Source organism: Meleagris gallopavo, chromosome 12, assembly GCF_000146605.3.
Source record: "Meleagris gallopavo isolate NT-WF06-2002-E0010 breed Aviagen turkey brand Nicholas breeding stock chromosome 12, Turkey_5.1, whole genome shotgun sequence".
In the NCBI taxonomy this organism is placed as follows: domain Eukaryota; kingdom Metazoa; phylum Chordata; class Aves; order Galliformes; family Phasianidae; genus Meleagris; species Meleagris gallopavo.
The window spans coordinates 17595441-17608044 of NC_015022.2; the positions used below are offsets into that span (position 1 = coordinate 17595441).

The following is a 12604-nucleotide window of genomic DNA, read 5'->3' on the forward strand; positions in this document are numbered from 1 at the left end:
CAACATCCATTTAATAACACTTTGGACAAGTACTATATTTTCTGCTGAAACTACTAGCAAAGCAAACGTATTGAAAACCACTTTAGTTTGTCATTACAACTTCTCTGTTTCTTTACTTTGAAATTTCTGAAACTGGCACACACAGTTTTGGAAGGTTCTTGCTTATAATTCAGGGTGCTTGCTCTGAACTTTCCTTTTTCCACCTGTTGTCCACTGTTTGGTGAATCCCCTTCTTACAGGGAGATATTGGTGATCTTCCTCACAAAGAAAAACACTTGTTAGAGTAAAAATAAGTCTTCAGTAATGCGGCCTGATGAGCTTTGGCATTCTGGAAGAGAGACAACCTTCTTCTCTATAGGCCTGATGAGTTCAATGAGGGTCTTAGATTTCACTGAGGTATTTTCAGTTGTTTCTTCAAAACTGATTCAGCAACATCCTCAAACACCTGCTTAATTTAAAGTAGATGAAAAGTTCTGCTCATGTGTCAACTTAAGGACATGCTTAAGTGCTTTCCTGGATTGGGGCCTAAATACTTACAAATACAGATGGTTATTATCAAGACCCAGAAAAGGCCAGGTAACCACCAACAGTCAATTATATCCCTACCAGAACTTCACGCCAGTATATCATACTGTTTGAAGTTAATTGCTTTGAAATAATTGGACAGGTGAGCAGGTAAGTTCACACAGAGCATTTGCCATTTTCCTTTGTATTAAGAAAACCAACAAAACACTGCAGATTGCATGGACATAATGGGCATGATTTTAAACAAATCAAAACCAAGTTAAAAGAGAAGGGAAAAGGTATGTGCTTTTTAAAGACTTTTAATTTTTAACATCATTAAAACCTCGAAAAACTTCTTATTCAAGAGCTTCTTTAGTTAATACCTCATTACTTCTCTTTTTATTGTTATGGTAATCAAGCCTTAATATATTGCAGCTTTATAGCATGAAATCAAGGCTAGGCCTGCAGGCATCAACAGATGTACAACAGCATGCAGTAAAACACAGGTATAGAGGCATGCAGAGCTGAATATGGCACTTTTTTTTTTTTTAAATAATTGTTTAGCAATTCATCTGAACTTATTTTAACCTTGACAACAGATGAACTCTAACACGTTCCATGATCAGTCACTGGAAGATGCACAAAACGGTGAGATTTCTGACCGCAGTCTTACAGGCTGAGTTTTATGAAAGCATGAAATGAAGTCTGAAAAGGATTTTAAATTGTTTGGATGACTACAGGCTGTCACTATAACTATTCAAACCATTTAACTGTATATCTTCCAGTCAAGGGAGAACAATAACACTAAGAAACTGGATTTAACATCAAAACCGTGCCTCTCTAGGAAATCTATGCTCAATGTCAGAATCCACATGCTTTCCTAACACAGGCACTCTTTGCAGCACACCAAAAGAAGAAAACCCAAACATTTGTACCTGACTTTTGTTTTGAAGTGACACTTGGACCTTGTGCTGGAGCTCTGGTTACGTTTGAATGTGAGTCACCAAATCAAATGAGGATATACATAAATTTTAGAAAGCTACACTAGTCTGGCTTGCAGTGTTGAGATACCTCGAGCTGGGTCCTAGACCTTTTCCAGGTACACAACAGTGACAGCCAGTGTCAATCAGGCTCCCTTTCTTAATGTTACTTTCAGGGAACAATTACTTCTCCTCTGTGATTTTTTAAATCTAAAGATTTTGCCAAGCAACTGCTTTCCCAGTAAAACAGTATCAAATTGCCAACAGTAAAAGCAATATGCCTGTGACTTTATGAAATCACTCATACTGAGGTTCACATAGCAAAGCTCAAGGGCCACACACAGAACTTGTGGCTGGGATGTAACCAACAGATTCAGTTTATCTGGAGCACAGCTTTACCAGCCATTCAGAAACATCTAACAAATCACATTTATTTGTCACTGCAGACATTCATGCAGCTGTTCAATATTAATGAAGTAATAAGAAGAAAGTAGACACAGGTAATAGATTAGTCCAGTAAAAGTGAATATAGTTTTCCAAATTATTGATGGATAAAGGTAAGTCCCAATGTGTGAATCACCACTGTATCTGAATTGGATCAGCATCAGCCAGGAAAAGGCTTTCAGCTTCTCTCGTGGAAATACTCAGAGCAATGATTGTAAAGTATCCAGCTGATAACTGTTCTATGCCTTTTAATTCAAACAAGGTTTCCGAACAGTAAGGAGGCCAGTCATCCAAACTTTTAGTATCAGGCATAAAAGTGAGTAACTCTCATGGCTGCAGTAAAGGCTAACTTCAGTGAGGCCATTCACACTTACAAGCATTACACTTGACAGTGGTGCTTGTCAGATCAGACCTTAGGACAAGAATGCATGTTGCCCAGCATATAACAAGTGGAATGAAAGACAGTGGGCACAATAGTCCAGTGAACACACTAATTATATTAATAAAATGTAAGCTTAAATTTTTAAGCTAATCCTGGGCTATCATTTATAAAAGTTAACAGGGCATATTTAATTTAGGAATTGGCTACTGCTTCTCTTTCCACTGCTGAAATCTCATAAATGAAATATACTGGATTGCTGCCCAGTGCGGAAATAAAAGTTATGAATAATGTTTCTATCTCAATCTTTGTCAGTACTTTAATATTCCTAATTACTTTAAAAAGCTAAATATTCAATATAGGAAAAACCTTCTTTTTCTTTTTATCTTCTCTTGCAAGATTAGTGTAATTTAATATGAGACACTGGCTAGTTTTAGTTCGCAAGGCCCATTCGTGCTTTGGAATGCTTGTTACTCTTAGTGTGTATGCATGTGTGTGTAAATGAACATGTGATGTATGATCACAAGGTTTTTATTATTTTCTCATTTTTGAAATTCTCTAAGTACATATGCAGTGTGTAAAAACCCACTGCCTGTTAGGTTGATCATTGTCTACTGCCAAAAATAACCAAAGGGTAAAATAATTATCTGAGACACTAAATTATTTTACAATTAAAATAACTATTTTTCTCAAGATAGCAGTATTGTTCTAGACAGATATTTAGTAAGATATACCTTCCAAGTTTTTCCCTTGACTATATTTCAGGTCATCCCAAAAAGTTACATGGCTTTTCTTTCTGCTCCCCTTCCTCTCATAGTTGCCTTTCCTGCCGTAAGTGGGAAGATAGCAGCAAAGCTGCAGACAGAAAACAGGTAACCAGAGAACAGTCTGTCCATTGACTTTAGCCTCTGTAGGTGTTCCCCCAGTCAAATTGAACTCTTGTTCTCTTCTGATACCGACCTTTACCTGTTATCTTTTTGCCTGGTAATGATGTCTCTTTCTTAAGATCACAATCAATGTGCAAGGAAGGAAGGGACTAACAGCAAAATAAAACGTTTGTTCTGTAAATGACTATAAAGATCTTTGTATATGCAGCTTTACTTACTTGCCTAATACACAGAGTTCAATTAACAAGCTTATTTCTGTTATGTCAGTAATTGATTGGACCAATTTTACATCCTTCTCTGATGTTTATACCAGAAAGAATGCTTGCTATCTCACTTTAGCATGAACTAGTCACGTAGACTTAAACTTACCTTTATCAATTAAGAAACTTTGACATGAAAATCTTCTCCAGCTGAAAGAACTGAAAGCCTAAAGTGTGAATTGATTTTCTAGTAAACAGTGTAGAACTCCCATCTCTACCATTTTCCCACCTTGTGCAGTACAGATAATTCAGGGTGTGGATTTCAAGTCAGAAGGAAGAATCTGAGCTGCATGAAGAGTCAATGGTAAAAATCCCACTGGCTTCAATTGGACAAGTATTCTGCCTAAAAAATATCCCAGCTACTACACAAAACTCTTGATGAAGAATTTGAAGTAGTAAAGATTGAAGAAAAAAAAAATGATAATAGAGGTATAATATCTACATTGGTATTCCAATAACAGGATAGAGAGCATTAAGAGCATCCTTCACTGCATTTAACATTTCTTTATAAGAACAAGCGAAAAATCGAAAGTCACTACTGTAGGAAAGGGTAATATCACACATTAATCACTGCAAAACAACCAACTGACAAGCTTCAATTTCCATTTAAAGCATCCAATTTCTAAGGCCACTGCTTTGTTTCCTACAATTTTTAATAGCAGTATATATCTTTATTACATTTTTGTAATCTTTACTCACCACTAGAGCAATCAGTACCTCCCCATCCTGGTTCACAATGACAAGTGTCAGGAGAAACACATCTTCCATGCACACACTCCTCTGTGCAGAGTGCTGTTAAGAAGAAATAATACACAGTTTTGTAAATATATTAAGCTGTTGGTAAACATCCACTAAACTATGCCTTAGAGAGCAACATTTTGTTTAAAAATATTAAACAAAGAAAACAAACAAAAAATAATTACTTGTAAGATTTAATTAATATTTAGTGACCAAAATAAAATATAGTTCTCTAGACAGCAATAAACTCATTTGTCAGTTCAGCTCTTTGTAATGAAAAACTCTAACACCAGAAATTACTTTGGTTAGCAGTTTTGCTTCATAATAAAATTTTTAACAAACTGACACTTAGGATTATTATGATTACAGAATACTGGCTTCTTTTATTCCAGTTCATGAAAGAAAATGGAACTCCAAAGACTCAAAAACAGATTTGTACAAAATAGCTTGAGGAAAAGGAATAATTTTACTACACAAAGTATGTAAGTGCAGGCTTGTCTTCTCGAGGTCATCAAGTTTTCCATAACTGAAGTATTCTCTACCATAGTTGTCCACTTTTGGGTTCTTGAAAGATCAAGATCCTCAAACTATGAAAGCCTGACTGGTGTCTCACTTGCCAGTTAACCTAGGGACATATATAGGAGAATCTCTTTTGCTTCTTCCCTTGTAGGAACAGTTCATGGTTTTAAGACATGTCTTCTCCTGTGCTGCTGGGCTGTATAATTTACTTTCCAGAGTTTGCCTGTCACAAACAAACAAACTTGGACAACACTGAATACCTACTTTAAAAGCAGATCCTTACTTAGTGCCCTGTTTCTATTTCACCACTCAGGACACTGCCAAAAGCTTTGTGTGAAAGTGATTCTAACCTGATGGTTAATTTGAAACATAATTTTCATCTAAACTAACATATATAAGCTCTTAATGAACATGATGTAGCAGCAATTAGATCACTATATTGAAAGAGCTCTATTGTTTGCATATCCTTGTTTTTCTATCAGATGGGAAATGTGGGTATTGTACTTACTTAACCAAGAACTGGCTGCAGCTAGACTACAGAAGACTTATTCCAAGACAAATATTAATTCATTTCTGTCTAAAACAAGGCAAGCTAAGCTGATCTGGGAGGTATTTTCTTTTGTTGCTATAATGAAAATCAGGCTGAATTACCTGGTTTATTTTAAATCAGTCAGTGAACCTTCATAAAGTCCCACATCCACATCAGAGAAAACCTTTTATTTCCCAGGTACCCCACTGAAAACACATTTTCCACCATCGTCTTGAAAATTTAAGCAGTTTCTGCTGTGTTTGACATCCTATCTGGACTATCAGATTGGAGCACATCTTGGAGCACTCAGCCTGGCATCAAAGCCAACAGAAACATTTTGCTGCCTATTCTATGTTCCGGTCCTTGGAGACCAAACCCAGTAACGTATTCACAATATATTTAAGTCCAACTTTAAATGATGTGTGATCTTTCAATAATCCCATTGGACAGATCTTCCTGCTCTTTATCCATCAAATCACATGTGACCAGTGATAAGGATACTGCCTTGTTACAACTGCAAGAGCTTAGTCATTTCTTTTTTAGGTTCACTACGTGTCAGAACTGAAATTTATTCTTATTTCATATCTTGTGTTTAGACAGTATTGCAGAGAGCATGAAATATTGATAGCTAATTCTCTAGCCACTAATTGTCCTAATCTTTTGTGCATTTATTTCACTTGAGTTAGAGTTTCAGAAGACAGTGAGGCATCCTAGTCTACAGATGTAAGATGAAATTCAAGACAGCATATTAGAAAAGCAGCATTTTTCCATAAAGAAATACATGCCTTCATGCAGTCACTGAAAAGTGACTGTTACCTACGACAAGGAGCAGTTCACACAAATGACAGCCACAAATGTAGAAGTTGCTATTAAAAGCACATTGTGCAGAAAGGCACACGATATGCTGGGATATGGCTACTTAGAAAACTGTGCTTCATGTAGCTTCACCTAAGAATACATTTTGCGCTGATATAACTCTTAACACGTAAGTTCTACTAGAATTAAGGAAATCAAAACTGAGATTGTTTCTGTTCCCTATATAGGCATTTACATCAATAAATCATCCTTCCATGTAAAACGTGCAACAGGTCAGCTGAAAGCTGATGGTGGACTATTACTTTTCCAAATGACAAAGCACCTGCTAATTACTGGTATAAATTTAGTTGACTTAGCCACACAGACATAGTACACCTTAACTTGTTAAAAAAAATATGAAATAATAATAGCTAATTGAGATAATAAACCTCACTTAATTACTTGTCTATAGACAGAAGTGCTGATTTCTTTAATAACGCTCCAGTTCTTGGGAAGTGTGCAATGTGAGACTTGTAAGCAGGACTCAAGATGCTGCTCCTCTTCTAAAGCAGTCCATGTGAAACACACAATTTTTGCATCTTTGCTTTCTAGGCATTTTGAACTCCATTGTACTTGAAGATGACAATGTTTAAAGAGCAATTAGTGAGTTAAGAAAGGTAAAGACAATCCTTGGAACTGTGGGTGATCTCACCTTTGCTTTGTAACTAGCTAAGCAAGCAACTATGAACTTACTAGGATACATTCATTTAAAGCTATGAAATTACACAGGACTAATCCTATAAATGGGGTCACAGAAATCCCCCTTTTTAAAAAAGTGAAGCTTTTATATGTCAGTTTATGTGAGGAGACAAATAATCAGACTCATGCATTGCCTGCCTCAAATCAGGCCTATAAAGGTCCACATAAAGGTCACATTTGGGTATCACTCTATATTTTACCATGGCAAATAAAATTTGAAATTTCCCTTACAAAAAGGAAGTCTTGTCTTGTTCTAATCTGTAGAGTTTAAATTAATTTTTCATTCTATTAACATTCAGCATAACAGGATACGATGGTCCCCAAGGCATTCTTCATAATATACTTTATACAGTGGTTTGCAAATGATCTTACTAGTTAATGGAACTATAAAAATTACTTGCACATAAAGGTCAAGAAAAATAAAGATAAGTATATATACTTTTTGGTCCTGCCCTGCTCAACATACAGCTAAAAGCCCCTGGAGTAAAGAAAACTTACACTAATGCAAGGAAATATAATTCCTCCCAGTATGAAAGCCCAAGCAGCTCATCTTTTGGAATTCCAGACTTTTTATGCCTGCATTTTCCCTTGACCAGTTCTCTTGAACAATCCAGCACCTCATTGATCAATTTATTATTAGCATTCTTGGCATGAGTTTAAGATCAGTTTGTAGTTTGATTCAGCCTGGTAATAAAATGACCTACATCAAAGCCCTGCCAAAATGCCATCTTTACAGCAATGCGTTTAGCATGAGTTATTTGACCATATTCAAGGTCACACAGCAACTGCTCCTTATCATGGAAAAAAAGTCAACAAAAGGCTTCTGTAACAATTCATTTGATGCTTATCACCTCCTTTATAATTATAAACAGTGGGATTTTTTAATACATAAGGTCAATACTCAGAGAAATAGACCTAAAGATTAAACTCCTTTCAAACCTGAAATGACCACATAGATTTCTCTAACAATAGCACTTATTTTTTAATTGTTTTCCTGAATTTGGACTCGGTATATTAAATGTCTATGTCCCCAAGCAGTATCCCCAGCAGGATGCTGTTACTGAGTAGTACACTGCTAAGTGGGGCAGCCTTTTCTGCCTAGAGAAAGGAGCATTTCATTTCATTGCAGAGCTATTTGAAGTGGCACCACAGTGAGTCTCTCCCAGACAAAAGCAGCCATAGCCCAGGGATCCAGAGCTATTCTGTCTTCCTTGGTGCTGCATTCCTTTGTGTGGACCCAACCTCAAGATGCTCTCCCAGAACTACACAGAATGAACTGCTCTGTTGTGATCCTGCACGTGCCCAGAGGATTCTGTGCCGTGACTGCAAGTTCTTCAAAACATTTTCCTTTTCTCTGCCCTACTTCAGGCAGACTGCCAGATTTTCTTCACTACAAACCGATCTCATCCAAACACTGACCATTTTGCTTTGTTGTGAACCAAAGGAAAGCCTGCATTTTTTCTATGCTGCTGGTAACTTCAGGTCACCTAACCAGTTTGACAGTAGTTGGACTCCACAAAGCAGACATTTAATGGAAGAAGTGATGTTTTCCTTTGCAATTTAATATGTGTCCCTGGATCAGTTTGGGCCATTGCAGCACATCCTTCTAGTCTCCAGTGCCACTTTTAGGGGAAAGAACAATTTTGTCAGGTGAAATAGCAGTTATCTCATGGCCAGCAGTTTCAGATAATACAGAGAGGTCAGAAAAGATGAAAAAGGATGTTTGCCCCTTTATCCTTTATGAATCTGTTCACTCAGGGCCACTCTGGTGCTTCCATTTTAATGTACTGGCCTGAATCCAGGTTGTGCGGAGTCTAAGATATCAGCTTCATTAGATAAGCCTGTAGTCAGCTTTTGGCTAGGTTCTCTTAGGATGTGCTTAGAAAAGTGAGGTTTGATAGCAGAAGAAGGATGACTACAGCTAATGCTAGGAAGGTTTCCCATATTTTTAGATTACTGCTTATTTGTGGAACAGAAGATTCTCCCATTAAATCACTGACTTTCTATCAGGAATCGTGCTGATTAGATTGCTTCCTGGATAATTTTTTCAACAAAGTGGGATAATTCTTCTCTGTATTGCTTAATGTTTATTTCTGTGGTTATCACTCAGGATTCCTTTATTAATTTATCACCTTGGATAGCAATTTAATGCAGGATTAGCAACCTCAATAGACGAAGACATGAAAAGATGTCAGAGACTGCCTAGCTATGAGGAATTTATTGTTTGAGTGTATAGTAACCCTTATTTTTCATCTCCTTCTTGGTACCTAATGACAGCGCCAATAAAAAAAAAAGTACAAAAACAAGGAGATCAATGTAAGCAAAGGAAAGATGAAATTGATGTAGATCACGTAACAGCAATGGGTCATAAGATCAACTCCTTTTCCAGTAGCTGTAATGCTATTACATTTTTTGGCAGATTTGGAGTTAGAGACTACATATTTATGCAATCCAAACAGAATCTATGGTCTTTCTTGTTCAGGAGATGGGGAGGCTCTGACCATTGCCTTAGCGAGATATCGATCTGTTCAAGAGAGCAGCTACGTTGTGTTATCCTCAGTCTTGATACTCTGCCAAAGCTTATGGAGCACACTGTGCCAGAAATGACTTGTGAATGGCTAAAGTAAAAGAATTGAGGACATACATTTTGAGGATTTTGTCTTCTCTCAGGAGCAGAATCTGACATACGTCACTGTCATCGTTGACAAAATATCAGTAAATCCCTACATGAATCTGCTAGGAAGTGAAGATTTGTTAATAAGCGCAAAACTTACATCAGTTTCAGTCCATTTTCTATTACTAGACAAATGGCAACCTGTGGCTCTAATGAGAAGGCTAAAGCGGAGACTCTGATACTCTTGTCATGGCTGAGTGTTTCAGGCAGATGACACAAGTTTATAGATCCTGACATAACATCAGCCAGACTGCACATTTCAGACTCTCTGGTACTCCACAGAAGGACTACTTACATTTTACTGATTACTGGAGGATCAGGCACTGATGAGAATTCAGTTTAGTCCTCATTGCAACTATAGCCTCTACTTCCAGGTGCCCTGAGAAAAGCAAGACTAGTGGAGCACTTTTAGAATTGCAGTATAGTTGGGCCCAATAAACAGTGGAGCTGGAGCAGAACATCCATGAGAAAGAAACAGCATAACGTCAGTGTTCATAAAATAGTGCCAGTGACAGTAATAGAGAAAGTTAGAGTCCTGCAAAGGGAGAGGTCAACGGGAGCCACACATTTAACAGACTCTTTGTGTCATTTGGATGCCCCATAGGTTTCACTTGCTCTGGTAGAGAAAGGGAATGGGAGATGGTACTTACCATTTTACAATGTCTGAATGAGAACTGAAAAGTAGCCTCCTAATAGCAGCAAATGTCAGAAGAGCAGAACTGGGGTCAGTACGCTGAACTACTTTGTATCTTTGGCTGTGCGAATAACAGAAGAGCTCTGCAATACTCGCAAGCATGAAAAGGGAGTTGTGGGAAAGCACTGCAGGACTCTGATCTTTGAAGTGCACCTGCCCTGCAAAAGGGACAGCTTGCAAGGCTGGGTAAAAGCAACACTAATCCATAGATGTGCAGACAAAATAACAAATGAAGCTCTGGCAAGAAGAATGTGGGCAAAGACACTAAGAAGTGAAGTTTAAGAACCTAACCAAATTCTGCAGTGAAGAAAAAACATCTTTAGACTACGTGATCTCTAGAGGTCCCTTCATGCACCCACAGTTCTGTGATTCTGTGATTCTAATGCCTCGTTTCAACAGATATATGACTAGTGTCTAATACAAAGGCAAGACCTCACACCAAAATCAGAGATGACAGTCCACACAGGGGATACAAGCAACTAGGCTGGAATGGTGGGGAGAAGAGAGAAATTCTACCTTTAAGTTAACTCTTGACTGCTTTAAGGTAAGTCACACACCCAACCTACCTACCATGTCTAGAGCTCGGTCTTTCTCACTGCCACAACAGAAAGTGGAACTCAGCACACAAAGAACTCCTAGGAGATCAATTAACTATTGATAATTGTTGATTATTTCAGTCCTGAGACTGATTTTATGCATTTTCTGATACTGCTTCAACTAGAAACAATCATTGCTTTCTACCATGTTGAGGGGAAAGACTTACGCTGAGATCAATTCTTCTAATCAATGTTTTAATACAATATTATTCTGTGGGATAATTTTCAGCATTTAACTTCTTCTAGTAAATGATTTCCCATTGCCTCACTGCAGAGTTTAAAACAATCATTACCACTGGTTCAAACTGTTAATGAGGTTAAGAGAGATCCTGAATCAGCAGAGCAGAATCTATGACCCAGGAAAGCTTTTCCCTTCTTGTGTCCTCTGTCTACTCCTTCCATTTTTTAGGTAAATTGACTGACTCTTTCCAGCAATTTGTAGAAAACACATTTTCACTAGTTGATTTTCTACTGAAACTAGATTCATCCAACCAGCAAGCTTTATGCAAACTTGTGTTTTACACTGCCCAAATTGTGCTTTATATTGCACCCTCAGTAACATAACAGCACTACCATCTTTCTCCAAGTGACACAGAAATATTAACATCCACTCCTAGGCACCATCTTTCATTTTCTCTCTGTATGATCCGGTAGAACTCACTTCACCAAAACCAAATGTGTTCAAAAAGTATTTGCCAGAGGAGGCCCCAGTTCTCTGTCATTCTGTTCCCGACCTCAGGTAAATTTCTTCTTTTTCTGTAATCTGAGCAAATGAAATTCTTGATGGGTTGGGGAAAAGGGAAAAACTTGTACCTACTAAAATCCCTGGTCCTTCCAGCTTTCGCACTAACATATGGAAAAACAGCCAAACCTACTCGCAGAGAGTAACCTGATCTGTCAAACCTGGGCCTGAAGAGCCTGCTACAATAACCAAGGTATCTTGCCTTGTTCTCAGGAAATCACCTCAGAATTACAGCACTTGCATACAGATTAATCACTCAGGACAGAGAGTGAATTTCTTTGTGTACAATTTCCACCATATTCCAGTTTCAGTTTGTTTTTGAATCTGGTAGCATTGCTGCATGTCCATAGTTCTCTGCTTACTGACTTGCCCTGAAATGTGGGCCTTATGCCAAGAAAATTTTATTTTCTGTCAGTAAATGACACAGCTCCACTGCTGATTGATTTTCATCGGATGAGGATATGTGCTGCGTGTAAGACTGAGGATGGCTGCATCAAAAATATTTTTCCTAACAGATCAAAAATAGATCAAGATGTCTGGACTGCACGATACTTTGTGCAACCTTTGCTGAGCAATGCAACATCGAGTAAAACAAAATCACACCAATTCCCCTAGATGAATTTTAGTCTATAGCACATTGAATAAACCATTGATTTTGCCACACAAATTCTTTCCTCATTCTTACTCCAGATTTCATCAAACCAGTCCAACAAAAATCCTTTTCTTTGTTTCTCACAAAAATAGGCTGAATATGGACAAATTTCTAAAGGCAAACCTGTCATTGAGACCAGGCGATTTTTTGGCATGGGCCCTAGAGGGCCAATGCATTTCAGATTTCATTTCATATCAAGCTACACTCTGAAAATGAAGGTCACCCAGATGAAATCAAGAACAGAAGTATATTCTGTTTGAAGATCATGTTAATGTATGAGCAACGCTAACATTACTGGGGATGGAATATTTAAATGCAAACACTTTTCACTTTTCTCACATTTCAAAAGGAACCACAGTAATGTGTCTCATAGCAACTTATTGAAAGAACTGCAAAAAAAGACCCCAGGAACAAATTACTGTATAATGTGGGGACTGATTCTTATCTGAAGC

At 37.6% G+C, this 12604-nt stretch overlaps 1 protein-coding gene across 3 annotated transcripts in view; it reads right to left on the reverse strand.

Moving 5' to 3' along the window:
- MEGF11 (multiple EGF like domains 11) overlaps positions 1-12604 on the reverse strand; it is a 192604-nt gene that overhangs the window by 162288 nt on the left and 17712 nt on the right. For all 3 annotated transcript variants that reach the window (XM_031555353.1, XM_031555352.1, XM_031555354.1), the window contains exon 5: positions 4154-4246. In XM_031555353.1, the coding sequence (XP_031411213.1) occupies positions 4154-4246 (93 nt within the window). The remainder of the gene's footprint in view (positions 1-4153; positions 4247-12604) is intronic.